This window comes from Cervus elaphus, chromosome 30 (assembly GCF_910594005.1).
Source record: "Cervus elaphus chromosome 30, mCerEla1.1, whole genome shotgun sequence".
NCBI lineage: Eukaryota > Metazoa > Chordata > Mammalia > Artiodactyla > Cervidae > Cervus > Cervus elaphus.
The window spans coordinates 34560048-34583894 of NC_057844.1; the positions used below are offsets into that span (position 1 = coordinate 34560048).

The 23847-nt window shown below is 47.2% G+C and overlaps 1 protein-coding gene across 2 annotated transcripts in view; it reads right to left on the bottom strand.

Annotated features, from left to right (window-relative positions):
* TNFRSF19 (TNF receptor superfamily member 19) overlaps positions 1 to 23847 on the bottom strand; it is a 92176-nt gene that overhangs the window by 24081 nt on the left and 44248 nt on the right. For both annotated transcript variants that reach the window (XM_043892178.1, XM_043892179.1), the window contains exon 5: positions 14176 to 14261. In XM_043892178.1, the coding sequence (XP_043748113.1) occupies positions 14176 to 14261 (86 nt within the window). The remainder of the gene's footprint in view (positions 1 to 14175; positions 14262 to 23847) is intronic.

Consider the following 23847-nt stretch of genomic DNA (forward strand, 5'->3'; position numbering starts at 1 on the left):
CACCTGGCCAGCACAGCATTTACAACCAGAAAGACACATTGACTGACGGGAAATTTCCCCCAGTGTCGGGGATGTTTCATCTTAACGTGTGACCTTTTACCTGAGTGTCACTTTCACTCCCACCTGGGGACACTTCAGGGTCAGGAAGTCGGTGATGCGTGTGTTTATAATAAGATGATGGCGTGAACTTACAGAGGAATGCAGCAGGCTCACGTTCTCACCAACACAGCTACACAACAACTACATTCTCTGACTTCAATCACTAACCTGCATGGTGGCAAAAACTGATTTTAAAAAATCGAGTGGAAGTCACCAAGTCTCTCCTTGGTGTATGTAGACATGGGCTTGGTTCCCCGTCCAACTGAGGCTGCGTTTCCACTGTAAACCTCGTCCAACTACGTAAATGGGCCCCTGTAGTGTTTGAACAGAATCCCGGGCAGCCAACTGCCTTCCTCCTGAGAGTGGGGCACCACCCAAGCGTCCCCACCGTCCATCTGCCACTAGCTGCATGCTCGCGCATGAGAATACCTCCGAGACGTCTACTAACACGGTATCTGCCAGCGGCGATCTGTTTTGTTCCAAGGTGTAAAGCCACAGTAACATCACTCACTCTGCCCACAATAACGAGCACTTTGTCTTTCAACAGCCAGAAAATCATGATTTGAGGATGTCCCCTCTCATCCAGCAGAGTGTGCAGTGCATTGAGAGTTGTCCTTCCAGATCCCCAGGTCTCTGTCGTCTTCTCCCACCTCCACTTGGTTCCCACTCACCTGCTCCCCATAGACCCCGCCCTGCCGCCGGAATCAGTCCCTCAGGGGCTGCTCTGTTTGTAGCAGCGGCTGCTGTGGACTGAAAGCCACCAGCTTTCACTGTTGCTGGCCAAGAACCCTGAGGGGCCAGGGGCGCACAGCCCGCCCTCGTGGGCGCGCTGAGCCCCGGCGCGGTGCTAGCCGGAGCTGTGAGGAGCAGCTGGGAAGCGAGCTGCGTCTCCTCCATCCCTGCGTCCCTGCAAGTGCTGGCCACCGATGCTCATGCTGCTGTCCATGACTGCTACCAACAGGAGTGGGAAACTTTTCCTATTTTTCGTTTCTTTAAATTTGGTTTGTGTGTGCATGCATGCTAAGTTACTTCAGTCGTGTCCAACTCTTTGTGGCCCCCTGGACAGTAGCCCGCCAGGCTCCTCTGTCCATGGGATTCTCCAGGCAAGAATACTGGAGTGGGTTGCCATGCCCTCCTCCAGGGGATCTTCCCAGCTTGGGGATCAAACCTGCGTCTCATTGTCTCCTGCATTGGCACGCCGGTTCTTTACCACAAGCACCGCCTGGGAAGCCCAAGTTTGCTTTGGATCTTATTTCTTAGTACAAAACGTCAACACTTCTATCCAGAAAATGAAAATTAACCATATTCATGAGGCACTGAACTGAACAGCTGTATTTTTTTCTCAGAGGGACAAAAGAAAATTATAGATGGACAAGACAAAGAGTCTTCTATGCTTTAAGATGTGTGTGTCCTCAGGTGTGCCATCAGAAATGCAATGATAAAACCAAACAAAAACAGGACTCAAGGGCCCTCGGCGGCCCAGCGATGGGCCTGGAGCAAGTGTGACAGGAGGTTGGGCAGGCCAAAGGGTCAGCAGGGGTTTTAAGAGAGGGGCTGGGGTGATGGATGAGGGCCTCAGGCTCCCAGCAGGTGGAAAGGCGTCCCAGGAGGCCTGGCGGTGGGAGGGACCCGGAAGGCTGAGGTCAGGAGGAGCATCCTGAAGGCCAAACCCAGCGAGCAGAAATAGCCCTGGGCAGGAAAGTCCTGGCAGGGGACCTGTTCCCAGCGGGGTTGCAGGTCCCAGATGCTGAGACTCAGTCAATGACTTAAGTAAACTTGGTTTCTGCTCTTCTTAACCTTGCTTCCAGACTACTTGGCCTGGAGATCTATTCCCCACCAGGACTGAGCCAACTGTGATCATGCATGTCTTTATGGGGAACAGAAAGAAAGAAGAAAGGGCAGAGCAGGTGACTGCCACAGGAGAGTGGCTGGAGGGGCAGGGAGGTGAACCCCAGGCCAGCACTGCCCACCGTTCAACCACAGGGTCAACTGACGAATTCTGCCACTTGTGCGGTTCAGAGGAAGCCTGTGACACCCAGAGCAAGCTCGTCACTTTACGTTTGGCAGTGGGTGAATTATAAATAACTGTCTGGTACTTTAATTATGATAAATGTCATAATTAACACTGAAAAACACCATAAGCCACAAAATGGCAGCAGCTTGTCTATGGCATTTCTCTGTAGACACGATAAAAAGGATTTTTTTTCCTGCTTTCAAGGATGTTTTTCTTCTTTTTATTATCCCCCAGTCCCAGAAGGTCTCGCTGTGTTTATTTGACTGATGGAACAATGAAGCTTTGAAACTTCCACACCAAGAAACAGAAAAGACACCATAAAAGAAACACATTATTACGGCCGCCACCATCTGTGCTGAAGGATATACACAGGCTCAAAAATAGTTTTGCCTCAACTGGGACTAACGGACGGGGTTGCCATCTGGGAGCTGGAACAAAGACATGCGACTTGGGCCCCTGCCCTCCTTGTTCCCGAACAGGACTCCGCTTAACCCCTGCAGTGCCAGGCTGCACTGGGGGCCCTGGACTCGGCGTTCCCTTGGAGGGAACCTTGTTCATTCGACCTCATCCTCGGGGAAGGCAGCGTCCAGCTTGGCACGCTTGCACCTAAGGACTCTGGCTCCAGGAATCATCAGCTTCCTCGTTATTAGTAGAGTGGATAATTCTTATTTACCTCACTGCAGTACTGTGAAATGATTCTAAGATGATAAAACTCAAGTTACTTCGACCCATTAACTTCTTACTAAGAAAAAAAAATGTGTATGTCTCTGCCCAGTTTAGCATGGCGGGGCCTAGACTGAGGAGAAAACCTGGATGTGGTCTGTGTTTCTTGCCATCCCTGTTCCAGCAGAATTGACGTTGCTCTTCATTTATTCATAATCTTATAGCTAACAGAACTTATGGTGAAGAACCCAAGTCTGGGTTAGGTCAGAAAGAGAACATGTCTTGAGGTTTGGAATGTGGTGCAGATTTAGGACTTCAACCAAGACTTTATCTCCTCTTTTAAAATTGTGAGAATCTGGAGCTCGATCCCTGGGTTGGGAAGATGCCCTGGAGGAGGTCATGGCAGCCCACTCCAGGATTCTTGCCTGGAGAATCCGCATGGACAGAGGAGCCTGGTGGGCTACAGTCCATGGGGTCACAATGAGTCAGGACTGAGCACACAGACGCTCTGGGCTTCTTCCCTGGTGGTCCAGCGGTTAAGAATCTGCCTGCCAATGCAGGGGACATAGGTTTGATTCCTGGTCCAGGAAGACCCCACATGCCACGGTGCAGCTAAGCCCATGTGTCAGAACTACTGAAGCCCTCTTGTCCTACAGCCTGTGCTCCACAACGAGAGAAGCCACCACAATGCGAAGCCCACGCATCTCAACTAGAGAGTAGCCCCCATTTGCTGCAATTAGAGAAAGCCCATGCAGCAGTGAAGATGCAACACAACCAACACTGGATAAAGTAAATAAAAGAAACAGGTAAAATTAATTTTAAAAATGGTGAGACTCTTCAATTGGTTCATGAAAAACTGGGACACAGACAACCTAAATAACTTATCTGGAAGTTAAGGATTGGGACTAGGACTCAAAAGCAAGCTCCCGTAGAGACTGGCTGACATTAATTTGGAGATGATAGGGTAAGACAGTTATGTCTTTTCAGTGCTTACGAGCATTAGAAGTCAGAGAGAAACTTCCTGCATCTTATCCTTCAGATCAGAATCTGGGGGACTCTCAAGAGTCTTCTCCAATGCCATAATTCAAAAGCACAGATTCTTCAGCGCTCAGCTTTGTTTATGGTCTAACTCTTTTCCAAGAAGGTCTAACTCTTTTTCAAGTATCGTTTTGATTTCTTTCTTAAGTTTAAAATTAAAATGCCCTCACTCCTGGTCCTGGAGCTGGCCTGAAGAAGTGGGGCTGACTGGGGGTCCAGCCCTGCCTCTCTGCTGTGGCCGCTTCTTGGCGGTGACGTGGGGGTGGTGCAGGCTAAGAGAAGCACATGGAGAGTGGTTCCCTCCAGGACTCAAGACCCACTTGCTGCTTTAAACTCTCCTGGGGTTCTCCTCTCCTTTCCCTCCTCAGAGTGTTCTCCTCCAATGACGTTCCTGGTCAAGAACTGGTGTGGGAAGGGGCTGGACACACATGCGGGTTTAGCGACAAAGGACCCCCTCCGTGGGTGCAGCTATGCTTATTCCAGTTGCCCTTGGGATGTGGCCCCCAGAGGACAGAGCTCACACACCTCCTCCCGAGGACAGACGCTCGGCTCTGATGGACGGAGTCACTGCTAAGCTGAATCTCTGACAGTCTCTGCATCCGGTCTGGCGTGCACTGTGAGGTCGCTTTACGCCATGCTTTTTTATTTTAAGCATTTAATGGGTACACACACAAATCACCGATCCCTTTGCAAAAGTCTATGACTTAAAGAAACAGGCCTGCCGGATTTTATATTTTTTAAATAAACTGTACATAATCTAACACTCATTTAATTTAGTGATGGCCTTTAACAAACCACAACCTGTTTCTTGGTGAGTAAATATTTAAACCAGCTCATTGACTTTGAATGTCTAAGAGAGACTGCAGAGAAAGGCTAAGGAGCTGGATTTACAGCCAACTGGGTAATGATCAGCCGCTCCTGTTCTCAAGGGGCTGCATCAAAGCCTTCGGCGCCTCCAGTTCAGGACTCCCCTACCTCCAGACTGAGGCCAGCAGACGAGCTCTTGAAGCATCTCCAGGGTCGGGGGACATGGTCCAGGGACCCGGGGACAGCACTCAGACTGTTCTTTGCTTTTCTTCTCTTTATGTGGGACCAAGTGCATGGCTGACAAACACTTGGCCATTTTATATTGGGAGAAAAGCATGCATGTAGAGCACGTGAGTCTAAGAAACATTTTTCTCTTAAAATTTCTTGATTTTTGTTAACTTTAGTGAAACTAGGGCTAAGGAAAGGCAAATATTTGAAATAGTTAAATAATCACTCAAAGCGGCTGCATTCACCAAGCACTTCTTTCTCTAAAGAGGCCAAGACATTAAAGCTGCCCCAGTGTTTTCTCAACATCCTTGGAAAAGGAGCCATTTGCTATGACAGATTTTCAATGTATCTTTAGAAAACAGTTGCTTACCCTAGAAGCAAATCTGCTTAAAAAAAAAAACCCAGATTAACTATGTGGGATGGAAACCATTTCAAAGAAAGGAGAGCAGCAGCTTTCTGTTTTCAGGAAAAGATTCCAACCAATGTGACTGGATCTCCCCTTCCCCACCCCTCCTGGGTCCAGAGTAATAGTGAAAACTGCAATGACTGTAGCAGGTGGTATCAGATAACCCAGGGGTCCATCTACACGACGTTGGAGCATGCTGGGTGCTCTGTCCAGGGTCCCCGCCCCCAGGCCGGATACACAAGCCGCCCTGCTCTCCTCCTGCATCATCTCTGCCTGCCGCAGCTGCCCCCATTTCCTGCCCTCTGCCCGGCAGGCGGAGCTGTCAGAGCATCATCTACAGTAAAGCCTCACTGGACCCCACCGGGCCCTCAGGGTGTCCTGGGGCCAAGCCCTGGTGCAGGGACCATGCAGGGTGCCCTGGTGGATTTCCATCTCTTGGTTCCCATGTAAGCCACTTTCCATGTCCACTCTGATAGCTTGTTTGTCAATAAAGTAAGGAAATCACAAGGAACTGAGAAAGAGAAAGGGAGGAAAAGCAGGAAACTGTGGAAAGATGAACAAAGAGAAGAGAGCACTTCCCGGAACCAGTGACTAAAGAGTGGGCAGCGGGGGAACGTGCTCCAGACGCCCGGGGGCCACTCTGCAGTCGGCTCCAGGAGTCAGGGCTGTTTTCTCTGATCGCCCTGTCCTCCCGCTCCTCGCCCTGCTCTGTGAACAGGACAGAGCTGCATCTTGAAGAAGCTGCCTTTCCCTACTGTTCAAGAGGCCCCGGGAGCATCTGTCTGACCTGAAAAGAGTCCCCAAACTGGGCACCACCCACAGGAGCCAGGGCGCCAGTCTCCAGCCCGATACTTGGACTCCTGGCCTGAGGACCACAGACTCCGAGGACATCCCGTGTAAACTGAACCCGTAATCAGCAGAGGGTGGCTTTGTGGGCCTGTCCGGCAGAGGATCCAGCAAGTTCTCTGCAAAGTCAGGCCGCTAAGTATGAGCCAACTCAGGAGAAGAACTTTGTCCTGCAGGAATGGGAAACATACACAGATGCAACACCACCACATGATGCTTCCGAAGCACATGGCTTTGCTATAAATCTTTCGGATTATATACATCTCTCTGCACCTCGTTCTACATCACTCTGATCAGATTCAGTGAGTGCTGGGTCCCCGGATGAACAGTCCTGGGTGCAGGGACGTGGCAGAAACTGACTTCTGATCCTCAGGGGTTCAACTGTACACAGGCAGCGGCTGAAGTCACCTGCTCTCCACCACAGGCAACCTGAAAACCCACACGGGCATCGATTTCAGAACACTCCCCATTTGTTTCCTCTTAAATTGAGAGGAAGTGTTAGTCACTCGGTTGTGTCCAACTCTTTGTGACCCCGTGGACTGTAGCCTGCCAGGCTCCTCTGTCCATGGGATTCTCCAGGCAAGAATACTGGAGTGGGCTGCCATTTCCTTCTCCAGGGGTTCTTCCCCAGCCAGGGATCAAACCTGGGTCTACCTGCATTGCAAGCAGATTCGTTATCATCTGAGCCACCATGGAAGCCCTCCTTTTAAATTGGTTTTCATTAAAAGAGGTGTTTACCAGGCACCCTTATTTAAAACAATTTAGCACCACAGGTCAAGAGCAGAAGATACGAGTGCCTTTGGACACATGAGCATCTGTGGGCACTTGGGGAAGGGCTCCCACACGTGTGGACAGAGCAGTGTGTGTGGCAGACAGCCCTGAAGTCCACCTCAAGTCTGAAGCCTGCAGCACTTACTTGAAAATATCATTAAAGTAATAATTAGTATATGAATATACATCTCAAGGTGGAAAAGTTTACAAAACTGTGTACGGCATAATTACACCTATTTTTTAAAAAATCAGTAGTACAGATAGAACAAAGACTGAAAAGAAGACCATCAGAATACCATAATTTTGTTCTGTCTGTGTCAATGTTGGAAATGTTTGTTTATGATGCTCTCCCCTTCTTTTTTTCCTACTAAACTTAAAAAAATTATCAATTAAATGAGCAAATGTGTTGTTGTTGAGTTGCTGTTGTGTCTGACTCTTTGGGACCCTGTGGACTGTAGCCCGCCAGGTTCCTCTGTCTGTGGGTTTTCCCAGACAAGAACACTGGAGTGGGTTGCCATTTCCTCCTCCAAGGGATCTTCCCGACCCAGAGATCGAACCCACGTCTCCTGTGTTGGCAGGCAGTTTCTTCACCACTGAGCCACCAGGGAAGCCCCATGAGCAAAGAGTTCTTTTAAAATTTTATTTTGAAATTACTTTTATTCTCTATTTAGAAGATGGTTTGAGTTTCCTTTGGAAAAAAGTCAGCCTTTGACTTCCCTGTGGCTCAGATGGTAAAGCGTCTGCCTACAATGCAGGAGACCCGGGTTCAATCCCCAGGTCGGGAAGATCTCCCGGAGAAGGAAATGGCAATCCACTCCAGTATTCTTGCCTGGAAAATCCCATGGACGGAGGAGCCTGGTATGGCTACAGTCCATGGGGTCCCAAAGAGTTGGACACGACTGAGCGACTTCACTTTCCTCCTTTTAACAACGAGATGCCTTAATGGTGCGGAGAGTAGCGGGCTTTCTGAGAGGATGAAGTCATGTTAAATCCTACAGAGCACAGCTCCCGACCTCCTGTCTCCCCCACAGGGTGACTTATCTGATGGCTTATCTTCTAGGAATCACGTGGCTTGTTTTACTAAGCCCCCAAGGACAAAGCAAACATCTCGGTTAAACACCCTTAAATAAAAACCGCTTTGAATGTTTTCAAAACCATTTGTTCCAACCACAGTGTTTGTTCCAAATTAAGTAAACACTGCTTAAAGGAAATCATGCCAATCCTGCATTTCTTATCAGGCCCAGGGCAGGAAGTAGTTCTAAAATTTCTCGTGTTTTTCTGTGTTTCTCCTAATGCTGTAAACAGCTGCCCCTTATCAGAGGGTGGAGCAGGGGTTTCTATGGAAAGGGTGCCTTTATTTACCTACAGCTCCATCCTCACAAATTAGAATGCTCTGGGCGGACTAATCCATGATGTTCACACACCCATCATTCTGCCAGTGGGAGGGGAGCTTAAAGCTCAAGCTGGTTGGGCAGCGGGCGTGGGGCTTTGGGCCAAGGGGCAGAGGAGATCGGGCGGCCTGGTGTTCTGGCCATCTGGATCACCAAGCACAGAAGTCCTCTGTAGCCCCATCCAGGTGACCCTCAACCCCCCGCTCCCCGGCCCCCAGGGCTAGGGGAGGACTGAAGCCAGCTGTATCTGGGACCCTCCCCGCGTGGGGCAGCTCCCAGCCACCACCTCCCACACGGGGCACACCTGGACGGGCGGGGCCGCGGCACGGCAGGCCAGGTGCAGTCATCGTTGGGAAGAAGGCTGGCGCTCCTGGATGCGATCCCGTTCACGTCTATCTCCCCTCTGCCAACATGGCACGGTTATCCCCATCTCCCGAGGGCCACGGGGAGGCTCAAAGTGGTGAGCTGACTTGCCCGAGGTGACACCCGCGGTCCAAGGCAGAGCCTGGGCGTGAATGAAGGTTCACACACCCACCAGTCTTCCGGGGCAGGGGAGCTTAAAGCTCGTGTTGGCTGGGCTGCGGGCGTGGTGCTTTGGGCCATGGGGCAGAGGAAAGGGTGCCCAGACTTTTCGCTGGTTCCAAGCCGTGCCCCACCCTCGGCTGCTGGTGGACGCCAGGGTCTGAGGACTTAAGACTGGGCCAATATATACAGTCAGAGGGCAGGGGGTTGGATAGAAACTTCTTCTAGTTTTCTAAAGCAGTTTATAAGGAATTTGAGTACGTGGTTCAGAGAGAGAAACTGCCACCGAGACACTCTTGGTCACAAATCTAAGCTGCGGAGAACGGATGGCAGAAGTTCCCTCTGTCTCTCCTTACGCCCCGTCCAGGTTCCCACACTCACTGCTGGACTCTGAGCCACAGCCTCTGCTAAACCCCACAGCCCCAGGCCGTCCTGAGGTCCTTTCTCAAGATAGCGTGTGTGCATGCTGAGTTGCTTTAGTCGTGTCCGACTCTTTGTGACCCTATGGACTGCAGCCTGCCAGGCTCCTCTGTCCATGGGATTCTCCAGGCAAGAATACTGGAGTGGGTTGCCATGCCCTCCTCCAAGGGATCCTCCCGACCCAGGATAGAACCTTCATCTCTTACGTCTCCTGCATGGGCAGGTGGGCTCTTTACCAGTAGTGGCACCTGGGAAGCCCAACACAAATACACTACCATGTAAAAAAGAGATACTCGCTGGAAGCTGCTGTATAACACAGGGAGACCAGCCTGGCGCGCTGTGATGACCCAGACTGGTGGAACGGGGTGAGGGGAGGGAGGCTCGAGGTGGGGGATATAGATACATATATACAACTATGAATGATCAGAGTTGATTTATGGCAGAGACAACCTCAACACTGTAAAGCAATTAGCCTCCAATAAAAAAAATTTTTTTTAATGTATTTATATTCCTTTAAAATTATTCTCGTGTTATTAACACAGACAGTCGTCCTTTTAAAGGACTTTGTTGCAAGCCAGTCAATCCTAAAGGAAATCAACCCTGAATATTCACTGGAAAGACAAATGCTGAAGCTGAAGCTCCAATATTTTGCCCACCTGATGCGAAGAGCCAACTCATTGGAAAAGACCCTGATGCTGGGAAAGATTGAAGGTGGGAGGAGAAGGGGACAACAGAGGATGAGATGGTTGGATGGCATCACCGACTCAATGGACATGAGTTTGAGCAAACTCCAAGAGATGATGAAGGACAGGGAAGCCTGGCGTGCTGCAGTCCACAGGGTTGCAAAGAGTAGGCCACGACTGAGAGGCTGAACAACCACCACCATAAGCTGCACGTTTCGGGCACAGTTTAGGTACGTCTTGTGGCACAGAGGCCCCTACAGACCTCACAGGAGATGGAAACAAGGCTCACCACGACCACTGATCCAGCTGGACCCTTGGTGCTCCCGGGAGCCCACTGTTTTCTCCCCTGACCCCTCCACTCTCATTGAGGGAACCTCAGACGCCTATGCTGGCCCAGCCTATGCTGGCCCAGCCTCTGCGGGCCTGGGTCCAATGTCACCCGGGAGAGTGGTGCTTCGTGCTCCACACACACACACACACACACACAGCCTCGCAGGAGAGCCCCTTGCCGGCCACTGGATGGATGCACATGCCCGGGTTTTCGCCTGCCCCTGCCCTGGTTACAGCATGGAGCCCAGCACCGCCTCCAGCAGAGGGCAACCCTTCTCTGGATCCTTCAACAGAGCTTACGTAACACCATTCTTTTCCCCTCTCAGATAAAACAGTCAGCCTCTCTCAACTGGATCGTTCTCCTTAACCTGCAAACAGACAGGCATGCCTCTCGCCTAGAAACAACATAAAACAGAGCCCTCCTCTGACTGCACTCCCCACGGTCACTGTCGAGGCAGGCTCTGGACCGAGTGACCTACCATCAGCTCCCTCCTTCCCTTGCACAGCCTCCTACGTCCCCGTCGCCTGGGCTCTGTTTCCATCACTCACTGAATCGACCACCGAAGACTTCCCGGGGACCAAGTCCACGGGCGATGCCGGTATTGGCTGGCTGGACCACAGTCAGCACCCCACGCTGCAGGATGCTCTCCTTCCTGCGTCCCCCTCCTCGGGCTCGCCCTCCCCTGGCTGACCCCCGGGTCACAGCTGGGGCCACCCTCCCTGCGGCTCCTGCACCATCACCTCAGAGCCAAGGGTCCTCCTGGGCGGGACTGACCATCACCATCGCCCAGGTGTGTGGCGTCTGAGTGACCGTGAGCTCCATGAAGGGAAGGGCTGGGCCCATGTCCACCCCACGATGGGTGTACACCTCGTAGACACCCGAGTATTTGTTCAGCAGGTAAGCGGGAAGGACAGAGCTCCCAGGACGATGGCGTTCACCTGCACCTGCCGGATTCTCTCCTTCAGGAGCCCAAAGGGGCAAGCACATGCCCCAGCAGCCCACTGAGAGCGTGGGGAGGCCAGCGGGCCTAGGCAGGGCCTGCAGGCTGAGAGAGGAGCCACAGGGAAACTCCTGCTGCGGGAGCCGCGGTCCCCAGACCCCAGGGCTGCCCAGGGTCCCGAGCAGGGGCTGCTCCTGGTCTGGGGAGTCCAGGGTCCCACCGCCACGTGCACCCCTGAAACGAAGCCTGTCTCTGCAGGGAGCTTCCCAGGGGCCACCACCTTGGCGCTCAGAGTATAAATAACACAAGAACGCCTCTGGGAAAGTCACTAAAGAAGCAGTTGTTCATGGATGAGTGCAAAAGCCTGAAGCAGGAGAAATGAAAATATGAGGCGCCTTACATAATTTTCCCCAAAGACATTGAGAACTCTTTTGAAGAGATTAGCCGCGTTCTGGAATTATTCCCAAGAACTGTGCCAAATGCAGCAAACATTCCTTTAAAGAGATAAGGATTAAGGCTCACTAAAGACCACCATACAGCTGTTTCACAATTCGAAAAGCTATTAGCTGTGTGCGTGGCATTTCTGGCTTGGAAAAAAATTTAGTCTCATACAGGAGAAATAGTAAAAATATATATATATACACACACACATATATATAGGCACTTTTATTTTCAAATGATCACTTACTTAGGGCTTTACAAGACATTAAAAGTTAAATGTGAAATCTATGCTGAAAGCCTAATTTATGATGTCCAAGCTTAGCCAGATTCCCCAAAGTCAAACAACTCCAGTGCCTCAAACATGACTAGATCACATTAAATTTAAGCCCAATAAATTAAAGGAAAAAAAACCAAAACAAAACTAGGCCTTTCTAACTCTAAATTGGGCAATATCAATTTCTTCACTAAATCTTTTTCTGATAGTTTAGGATGAAGGGGATAATCTTTGCCTTCTGGACAGAATGACAGCTTAGCTGAGCCCCAGGCAAGACGAGGCTGCTGCCTCATTTTAACTTTTAATTTTATTTTTGGGTACAGCCAATTAACAGTGTTGTGATGGTTTCAGGTGGACAACAAAGGGACTCAGCCACACATGCACACGTCTCCATTCTCCCCCAAATTCCCCTCCCATCCAGGCTGCCACATTAACGTTGGGGGCAGGTCCCGATTGCTACACAGCAGGGCCTTGTTGCCTTTCCATTTTAAATATAACAGTGTGTACATGTCCATCCCAAACTCCCTAATGATCCCTTCTTCCCATCCTCTCCCCCCAACCTGGCAACTGTAAACTCATTCTCTAAGTCTGTGACACTGTTTCTATTTTGTAATAAGTTCATCTGTATCATTTCCCTTTAGATTTTGCATATAAGGGACGTCATATGATATTTCTCCTTCTCTGTCTGACCCACTTTACTTGGTAGCTGTGCCATTCTAACTGGCAAGAGGACATGTCCTTTTCTGAGCTACATAGCAAAAAGAGACTCGGCACCTCTCCTAAGTTGGACTTTTAGAGTTTTCCTTAGATGATGAACAGTAAAGCAAATAATACAAGAAAAAGTCAACATGGAGTGGATGACATCAGCCAACAGAGGATCGACTGGGTGGCTGGGGACTGCTCGGAGACAGCAGGGCATGCGGGGGAGAACATAGTATCTGGAGTTAGACCCGCAGTTGCCAATTACCAGCCAACAGTGGAGAGTCGTTAACCTCTCTGGACTGGTGTTCACATTGATGATTGAGAGCTGATGATGAGACCCTGAGAAAATTAAGTAAAACCAACTGTGACCCACACAAAACAGACATTCAATGCTGCATCTGTTAACTGCAATGAATTATTTGGTGAACATTTACCTATTACAAAGAGAGGGGTCAGCGGCATTTCTATAAAAGAAAGAGTCAAGTCCTTGGCCTTCCTGTCACTTCAAACGTAGAAAGGAATGCACTTTGGTAAAGGACATAATAATAGGGACTGCAAAATTCCATCACATTCTCGGAAACAAAAATCCCATGTGACTTTATCAAATAATGAAGTAAATTTCAATTAACTTAAGGGGGCTCCTGTCATGAAAAGAAGTAAGAGGTCAGATTCTGGGCATGGAGAATTATATCAAAGTAATCCCTAAATAAATAAATGTCTGTATTACGCTCCCCGAAAGGAAAGAGCAATGCCCATTCGAGCAGTGTCCTCTTCCAACCCCCTTCCTGGACCTTGCTGCCCCCCTCAGCACAGACAAGCCCACCCCGAGCACAGCTGGGGGAGGGCGGGGCGCCCACCCTGACTCCCCTCCTGGCCCCTTGTTAGCGGGTTTTCATTGCTGTGGCTGTTCAGTCACTCAGCTGTGTCCGACTCTTTGCAACCCCATGGCCTGCAGCATGCCAGGTTTCCCCGTCCTTCATCATCTCCCAGAGGGGTTTTCATTGGCCAGATTTATATCTAGGATTAAGATGAATCAGAAGCCTCTCTTTCCTAATCAAAACCAATGCAGGTTGATAACCTGTAACAAATACCTTTTACATCTAAGAAACAACATGGTCAGAAAGTCTAACCCGTTGCTACAAAGAGAAAAGGCAGTTTTCTCCCTACCAACATGCAAACAAGTTTTCTCTTGTTGTTTTGCAACCCTAGGGACGGTAGCCACCAGGCTCCTCTGTCCATGGTCTGGGGACCAGGAAGGGAAACACACGGACTCAGGGGGCCACAGCACAAAAACAGGACACATCAGGCAGAATCTGGACCCCTAGTTAACTGGAGTTGCCCGAGGCATCATCTAGACTGAAAGATAAGAGGCTGAAGGGAACAGGAGTAGCAATATGTCGTATTTCCCTTCGAGGTTCCGATCAGTGGACGCAGTTTGCTGACTGAGACACACAACAAAAGGGCTTTCTGTCCTGTTGGACACCTGACAAAAGACTGTACCCTCTAAGCCAGCAGTATAGAGAGGCTGTGTTCCATCTGCCAACTGGAGAAAGCTTTTACAAAGGCCCAGAGCCCCTCTGTGTGCAGGGCATGACTCACAGTGCGGCTCGTAGGGGGGTGGAGGGTCTCCGCAAGGCACACACTCCATGTCTTGAAAACCAACAAGTTTCGTCTTCCTGTAAAACCTAGAAGAGAAAGGAGAATAATCTTTGTGGTGCTTTTTTCATCTCAGCTCACAGATGCAGCAAACAGATTTCTGTCATAAATTACTGCCAGTCTCCATTACCAGTTCTATGTTTGAAAAAAGGTTCTCAAAGGCTTAAATATAACAGTATATTTCAGACAGGCACAACTTTAGAAATCACTCTGAGCAGGCAGTGGACTTAAGAAATGACAACTCACTAAATGTAACTTTGTAGATTCTACTCAGCCCCACTTTTGTACATTGCGGTGGGAGGGGCGCCAAGAGGCAATATGAAATCTGGACATTTCTATTGCTATTTAAATGACAAAATACTTTATGCGGTGCTAGTTTTTAACCTTTGAAATGCAGAAGCCAAAATGCCACACAAACCATAAGAATACTGGGAAAATGTAGGCAGATACACAATCTTGATATGGGAACACCTTTCTAGGAATGACAAGAAATCCAGGAGGCAGAATGGAAGAGATTAACAGTTTTGAACCCGCACATAAACACACTCACACACACGTGTGCACAAATACTAGAGACACCTGAAAAGGAAAAACAAGCCGTCGACATAATTAGTGGGCAGAAGAAAACTGAAAAATGGTTCTAATCACAGTATTGTCTATAACTTAAAACTTAAAAATCATTATGATGAAAGTAAACATGGGACATCTCTGATGGTCCAGTGGTTAAGAATATGCCTGCCAATGCAGGAGACACGAGTTTGATCCCTGCTCTGGCAAGATCCCACATGCTTCGGAGCAACAAAGCCCCGGGGCTACAACTATTAATACTTGTGGCAACTAGAGACAGCTTGCACACAGCAACAAAGACCAAGTGCAGCCAAAAATAAATTAAAAAAATAAAAATAAATTTTTATAAAAGTGAATATGGCAACTGAAACACATGCAAAGAACACTAATGTTCCAAAGAACACATCATAATTTTAAAATTTCTTAATTTAAAAAGTCACTTAGTTGTGTCCAATTCTTTGTGACCTCATGGACTATACAGTCCATGGAATTCTCCAGGCCAGAATACTCAAGTGGGAAGCCTTTCCCTTCCCCAGGGGGTCTTCCCAACCCAAGGATTGAACCCTGGTGTCCTGCATTGCAAGCAGATTCTTCACCAGCTGAGCCACAAGGAAAGCCCAAGAATACTGGAGTGGGTAGCCTATCCCTTCTCCAGCGGATCTTCCTGACCCAGGAATTGAACCGGTGTCTCCTGCATTGTAGAGGATTCTTTACCAACTAAGCTAAGAGGGAAAAGATGATGAAATTAAGAACTTTAAAAAATTTTAACATTAAAATGTTTAACCTCATTACTAACAAGCAAGTGCAAACTGCAATGAAAATATACTGTTTTGAATTAGAAAATTGGAAACCTGTTGGCACGCACCTAGGCAAACGGGCACACATGTGCAGTGGGAATACAAACCATTGCTTTACAGGGCAATTTAGCAACGGGCCATCAGAAGTCAATAGAACAGTTTACATCCTATCCAGTAATTTCATGTTTTGAAATTTATCCTCAAAAAATAATCAACTGGGGGAAATTGGATGTAAATAGAGCACCACAGCATTGCTTATAAAAGAAAAAAACCCAAGAGGCCTGGCCCATACCCAATAGCAGATGTGACCTCAGCCGTGGTGGACCCAAGGCTGTGAAATACATGGGGGCCTTTAGAAACCACGATGCAGGTCTACGTACCTATTTTTTAATTTATGAAATACCATTAACTGAAAATGAATTGTGAATAATATAGTTCCAATTTGCACACACACACACTTTGGTATAGATTCTTTCAGATTATTTAATTATCAAATGCAGCTAAAGACATTTATGTGTGTAAAGGTGCATTGTAAATAGTTTGGTATATTATACACCAAATATTAATAGAGATTATTTCTAAATGATGGGGATTCCAGTGATTTTTATATACATACATATACATACATGATATATGTATATATACACACACATGTATTTTCCAACTTCTTCATGACAAAAACAGTGATGTGGAGAATCAACTTCAGGTCAAGTTTATGGAGACAGGTAGATGCAATTATTTTGTGAAACTGGATTATTTAGCAAATCTGCATGATTTGTGGCTGAAGTAAAATCTGCATTTAAAACTAGATAATTAGACCGAATGTTCAGATTCATCCAGTACTTGCTCAACCTTCCATTTTCAATGGATTGTGAAGATCTGCTTAAATGATCGTAATATAGTGACTTCCCACCACAATTTGATAAAAAATATTTCTTTTGGAATTTATAAAGTAAAAGTCAAAGAACAAAGTTGGAGGAGTCACACGTCCTTGTAGAAGCTTGTAGAAAATCGTTTGACCACACATGTGTGGGTTCACTTCTGGGCTCTCTGTTCTGTTCTGTTCTGTGTGTCTGCATTTATGCCAGCATCACACTGTACTGAAAAGTGGAGTTTGTAAAGTGTTCTGATATCAGGAAGTGTGACTCCTCCAACTTTGTTCTTTGATTTGTTAAAAATTTGTTAAAATTTAATTCAAAATGAATTAAAGACCTAAACATAAGACCCCCAGACTGTAAATTCCTAGAAGAAAATACAGGAGAAGTTTCATGACAACATCTGGCAATGATTTCTTAGATACGACATCAAAAGGTATATAATAAATAGGCAACAAAAGCAAAAATAGACAGGGAGTATATTAAATCTGAGACTTTTGTATATCAAAGGATACTATCGATGTGATATGTACTTATTACCAAACTCATGGAGTGGTATACAATAGATATGTACAGCTTTAGTCAATCATAACTAAACAAAGTGGTTAAAAATGTCACAACTGATAAAAAAAAAGATTTGAATTTTAATAACAGTTTCTTTGGCAGTTAAAAAAAATGAGACAATGAAAAGAATGAAAAGGCAACCTATACTATGGGAAAATTTATTTGCAAATCATATACCTGGTAAGGCTTGATATCCAGAGTATTTAAATAACTCCTAAGCTATGGTTTTTCCATTAGCCATCTACAAATGAGAGAGCTGGAGCATAAAAAAGGCTGAGCACTGTAGAATTGATGCTTTTGTATCATGGGGTTGGAGAAGACTCTCAAGAGTCCCTTGGACTGCAAGGAGATCGAACCAGTCAATCCTAAAGGAAATCAACCCTGAATATTCATCGGAAGGACTGATGCTGAAGTTCCAACAAGTTGGCCACCTGATGCAAAGAGCCGACTCACTGGAAAAGACTCTGAAGCTGGGAAAGATTGAGGGCAGGAGGAGAAGGGGGAGACAGAGGATGAGATGGTTGGAAGGCATCACTGACACAATGGACATGAGTCTGAGAAGGACAGGGGAGCCTGGAGTGCTGCAGTCCATGGGGCCACAAAGAGTCGGACACAACAAAGAGACTGAATGAGAATGACAACAAAAACGTCCTTTACAAGGAAGGGGTGATGCTAATCCCTTCTTCACAGAGTGATTCGGCAATTAAATCATTGAATCCATACAGAGTGCTTGGAAAGTGTCAGCCATCTTGGTTACTAAAAGCAGCAAAGAACCGGCCACGTGGGTTCCTCTTCCAGGAACCCAGGCCCCCTCAGCAGAGAAAGGTGGGTGGGGCTGGGGCCGGAGGCCATGTGGCCCCTTTTGCAAAGCTTTCACAGGCCCCACACAACATTAACTGACAGCAATGTCTGTGATTTATTTAGTGCTTACTGTGCCCTAGGCACTCTGCCAGGCTCTGGACATAAGCTCTATTCTTAACCTTTCCAACAATGCTACAGGTTGGTAGCATTACTACATGATATATACATATTTTTACATAATTGACTTATTTATCATATAGATTTTTTTTTTAATGTGGGCCATTTTTAGTCTTTGTTGAATTCATTACAATATTGCTTCTGTTTCATGTTTTGGTTTTTTGGCCACAAGGCCTGTGGGATCTTAGTTCCCTGACCAGGGATCAAACCCTGCTCTAGAAGGCAAAGTCTTAACCACTGGGCCACCAGGGAAGTCTCTATTAGATGATATTTTTATAGGTGAGAAGAACTGATGTCAGAGAAATTAAGTAACTGGCTGGAAGCCACGACCATACTTGGGAACAAGGGCACTGACTTTCCCTGGTCGGTCAAACCGTAGCCTGGAGGACAGACTCTCCACCCCAGGGTTCAGAGGGGCCAAGCCCATGGCCAGGTCCTTATCCCAGTAAGACCATGGCTACAGAAGCTGGGCATGGCAACAGGAATAAAAATGCCCACCTTGTGCCTGATCTGGGCATTTTTCTGGCGGCAATATGCAATTCATTTATTTTCTTTCTTTTTTTTCAATATTTACTTATTTATTTGGGTACACTGTACCTTAGTTGCAGCATGTGGGATCTAGTTCCCTGACCATGGATCAAACCCAGGCTTCCTGCATTGGAAGCACAGAGTCTTTACCACTGGACCACCAGGGATGTCCCTGTTTATTTTCTTTCCGCCTCAATTTTCCTGTCTGTAAAGCACGTGTGAACTATTTGCCTCTTTCACACAAACACAGTCAAGCTGGGTGAGCACTTTGAACACACCCAGGAAGACCTGTGTACAAGTCACTCTGTAATTGTTGCCTGCCTCATACCTTCATGCTGGCTTAGAAAGGATGTAATTTTAAACTAATCATATAAATAAACAATGAAACACTATTCAAATACCTACTCATTTCTAACCTTCCCGCATGGAAGCATTTATTTACAGGACGAGCAAACATTCTGGAAACTAAAGCTGTGGGCTCAGGTGACAGCAAATTTGGTGGAGCATGAAGAAGCATGTCTGGGAGGGGGCTCGGGGGAGGCTGGATCCTCTCACGGTCTAGCAGCTCACACCTGGGGTCCCCGCCCCAACCCCACAAACAGCAAGTCCTGGGTCTCCAGGCACTGCCCACCTTGGGCAGCAGCCCCCGTGGCCTCCTCGTCCCCCTGCCCCCATGCCCGACCCCAGTGAAGAGGGCAGAGGGGCACAGACTTGGTTTTGTCAGGACAGGAACAGAGATAAGACAGGTGTTCAGTTTCTATCCCTGCATTAGATTTGCACAAGGTCAAACCTTGGCATGATGATACGCAATAGGTATCAGCGCCTTCTGAGATTACTTTTTTTTTTTTTAATAACAGATTGGGGACATCCCTGGTGATCCAGTGGTTAAGACTCTGAACCTCCAATGCAGGGGGCATGGGTTCAATCCCTGGTCAGGAACAGCTCTCACGTGCTGTGTAGGACAGTTAAGAAATAAAAACAGAGTAGATTATTGAGATATAATTCACATACCATGTATTCCATCCCTTTAAAGTAAACAATCTTTAGTATAGACACATTCCGTGTTACATCAGAACCGACTATTTTAGAACATCTTCATCACTCTAGAAAAGAAACTCTGCCTCCTTTGGCAACCACACCCCATTCTTCTCAACCCTCCCCAGCCACTAGCCCTCGACAGCCACTAATTTACCTTCTGTTCTTTAGATCTGCCACATTTGGACATTTCACACAAATGGAATCATACAAAACAGGGTCTTTTGTGATTGTTTTCTTTCACTTCGCATCATGTTTTCCAGGTTCACCCACATTGTCACCTGTATCAGTAATTCATGCCTTTTATTGCTGAACAGCATTCTGTCATTAATTTGTTAATTTCACTCCATTTTGTTGATCCATTGATCAGCTGAAGGACATTTGGGTCATTTCTACTTTTTACTATTACGTATAGTGCTGTGAACAGCTGTGTACAAGTATTTGTGTGGTACGTTCTTAATTCCCCAGGTTATATATACCCAAGGGCAGAAGGGCTGGGTTGCAAGTAAACTCAATGTATAACTTGTTGAGGATCTTCCATACTGTTTTCCAAAGTGGCTGCACCATTTTATATTCCCAACTTCTCCGGTCCTCACCAATACCTGCTATTGTCTGTCTTTTGGCTATAGCCATCCTTGTGGACACAGGAGGAAGAAAACACAGAAGAACTGTACAAAAAAGATCTTCACGACCCAGATAACCATGATGGTGTGATCACTCAACTAGAGCCAGATATCCTGGATGTGAAGTCAAGTGGGCCTTAGAAAGCATCACTAGGAACAAAGCTAGTAGAGGTGATAGAATTCCAATTGAGCTATTTCAAATCCTAAAAGATGATGCTGTGACAGTGCTGCACTCAATATGTCAGCAAATTTGGAAAACTCAGCAGTGGCCGCAGGACTGGAAAAGGTTAGTTTTCATTCCAATGAAATGAAATGGCAAAGGCAATGCCAAAGAATGCTCAAACTATGGCACAATTGCACTCATCTCACACGCTAGTAAAGTAATGTTCAAAATTCTCCAAGCCAGGCTTCAATAGTATGTGAATCATGAACTTCCAGATGTTCAAACTGGATTTAGAAAAGGCAGAGAAACCAGAGGTCAAATTGCCAACATCTGTTGAATCATCAAAAAAGCAAGAGAGTTCCAAAAAAACATCTGTTTCTGCTTTATTGACTATGCCAAAACCTTTGACTGTGTGGATCACAATAAACTGTGGAAAATTCTTAAAGAGATAGGAATACCAGACCACCTGACCTGCCTCTTGAGAAACCTGTGTGTAGGTCAGGAAGCAACAGTTAGAACAGGAAATGGAACAACAGACTGGTCCCAAATAGGAAAAGGAGTATGTCAAGGCTGTATATTGTCACCCTGCTTATTTAACTTATAGGCAGAGTACATCATGAGAAACACTGGGCTGGAGGAAGCACAAGCTGCAATCAAGATTGCCAGGAGAAATATTAATAACCTCAGATATGCAGATGACACCACCCTTATGGCAGAAAGTGAAGAGGAACTAAAGAACCTCTTGATGAAAGTGAAAGAGGAGAGTGAAAAAGTTGGCTTAAAGCTCAACATTCAGAAAACTAAGATCATGACATCCGGTCCCATCACTTCATGGCAAATAGATGGGGAAACAGTGGAAACAGTGTCAGACTTTATTTTTGGGGGCTCCAAAATCACTGCAGATGGTGACTGCAGCCATGAAATTAAAAGACGCTTGCTCCTTGGAAGGAAAGTTATGACCAACCTAGACAGCATATTAAAAAGCAGAGACATTACTTTGCCAACAAAGGTCCGTCTGGTCAAGGATATGGTTTTTCCAGTGGTCATGTATGGATGTGAGGGTTGGACTATAAAGAAAGCTGAGCGCCGAAGAATTGATGCTTTTGAACTGTGGTGTTGGAGAAGACTGTTGAGAGTCCCTTGGACAGCAAGGAGATCCAACCAGTCCATCCTAAAGGAGATCAGTCCTGGGTGTTCATTGGAAGGACTGATGCTGAAGCTGAAACCCCAGTACTTTGGCCACCTGATGCAAAGAACTGACTCATTGGAAAAGACCCTGATGCTGGGAAAGATTGAGGGCAGGAGGAGAAGGGGACAACAGAGGATGAGATGGTTATATGGCATCACCAGCTCAATGGACATGAGTTTGGGTAAACTCTGGGAGTTGGTGATGGACAGGGGGGCCTGGTGTGCTGCAGTTCATGGGCTTGCAAAGAATTGGACACAACTGAGTGACTGACCTGAACTGATCCTCACGGACATAAAGTATATGTGGGAGTATTTTTCGGCATTTCCCTGATGACTGATGTTGAGTATCTTTTCATGAGCTCACTCATGAGTATCATCTGTGTATCTTATTTGCAGAAATGTCTATTCATATCCTTTGCCCATAATTTAATTGGGTTACTTGTCTTTTTGTTATTGAGTTGTAAGAGCTCTTTATATATTCTAAATAAGATAGTTCCTTATCACACATATGATTTATGATTTATGAATAGTTCTTCTAATGCTGGGGGATTGTCTTTTCATTTTCTTGACAGTATCCTTTGAAGCACAAAAGATTTTAATTTCGATGAAGTCCAATACAGCTGTTTTCCCTTTGGTCATTGTGCTGTTGGTATAAGACCACTACTTTTTGCATCTGTTTGGGTGGTAAGTTTTTGCATGAGGACATGACTCATAAGGCTATTTTCTGCTCTTTCTTTGGGCCCAGAGTTTTAGCTGTCCTCTGGCTTCAATAGAAGCCCCAGGACAAGCACCTGGCATCTGTCAAACCCCTGGTCTTGTGGGCACATACTGGTCAAGTGCAGGGAGGGCCCTGCATCTGTTATGACTTGGAGCGTGGATTCTGGCAGCAGAGTCCTGGACATGGCTCCAAGTTGCGCCTTGTACTGTCTGTGCAATTTCACCTGAATAACCTTAATGACAAGGCTGTTTCTTCATTTTTAAAACACTGTGAACATTACAGAAAATAATTCATGTAAAGTGCTTCTCAGTGTTAAATTGTTTCAGTCCTGTCCGACTATTTTGTGACTCTATGGACTGTAGCCCGCTAGGCTCCTCTGTCCATGGGATTCTCCAGGCGAGGTTACTGGGGTGGGTTGTTATTTCCTCCTCCAGAGGATGTAGAGTGCTTGGCCACTAAGTAATACGTCTGCTGCTCCTGTAATGCTGCTGGCCCTGGCCGATTCACTTCCGCCATAAAACCTGGGTTCCAGGCAAGCTCCAGGACTCCTGGTCTCTCCTCTGGCTCTGCTCTGTTTAAACACATCCTCCTGGCAGTCACCTGGTCTCTTCCCTGCCTTACCTCCAACAGCAAGGCCTCTTTGCTCTCTAACAGACCACCACTTAGCCCCAGTGGGTCCCAGTTTTCATCACCACTTCCAGCTGCCTGTTTTATCTGGCATGTCCAGCCAACCGTTACCTACAAGCACTTCAATCTTTAAAAATCCCTCCTCCTGGGCTTTGTCTCTCCACCTGGCCCAGGTGTGGTCCGCTTTCTGTCCACGGCCTGGGTTCCTTTCCAATGTGCACATTGAAGGCCTCCAGCGTCACATGAGTCCACCCCGCCACCCCTTCTGCCTCTCCTTCCAGCCCGCTCTGTTGCCTCCTACACCTGCCTTGTCCTCTTGGCCGTTTCTGAAATGCACACACGTCCACCCTAGGGCCTGCGTCCTCAGAGACCTCACCTTTTTAGCATCACCCAGCCTTATGACCCACTCTGATCCTGCCACCTGCCTCTCTTCTCTGGCTCCGGGGGGCACTCCCAGCCCCCTGAGCTGCTGAAGGCTTTCTGTTTTCCCCAGGAACCACCACCTTCTACCTTTCTGTACAACTTCTTATTATTTACTATGCAGGTACCTTTCAAACCGTATTAGGATGTAAGCTGCCCACGGGCGGCAGTCTTTGTCTCCCTCCCAAAAGCAACACCTAGCAGCTGCCCCACACACACCGCAGAAGTGACCGGCTGGACGGTGGTGTTTGTGTTTCTCTGATCATATGGAGGATGGCCATCTTCTAGCATCACAGGCCACATGCACTTCCTCTTTTGTAAGCAGTCTTATTCTTTCATCCCTTTGTCCGTCTTTTCTTTTTCATTGACCGGTGGGGACTCTGCAGAATTTTGTGACACCGAGCCTTGGCCACTGGCTTATCTGTTTGATCCTAACTCCCCACCTGTCACCGTCCAGGGCGCGCGGGAGGCCCAGGAAACAGAAAAGCTGTGAACCTCAGCAACCTTGTTGGGGTTGATGTCAGCAGGCATC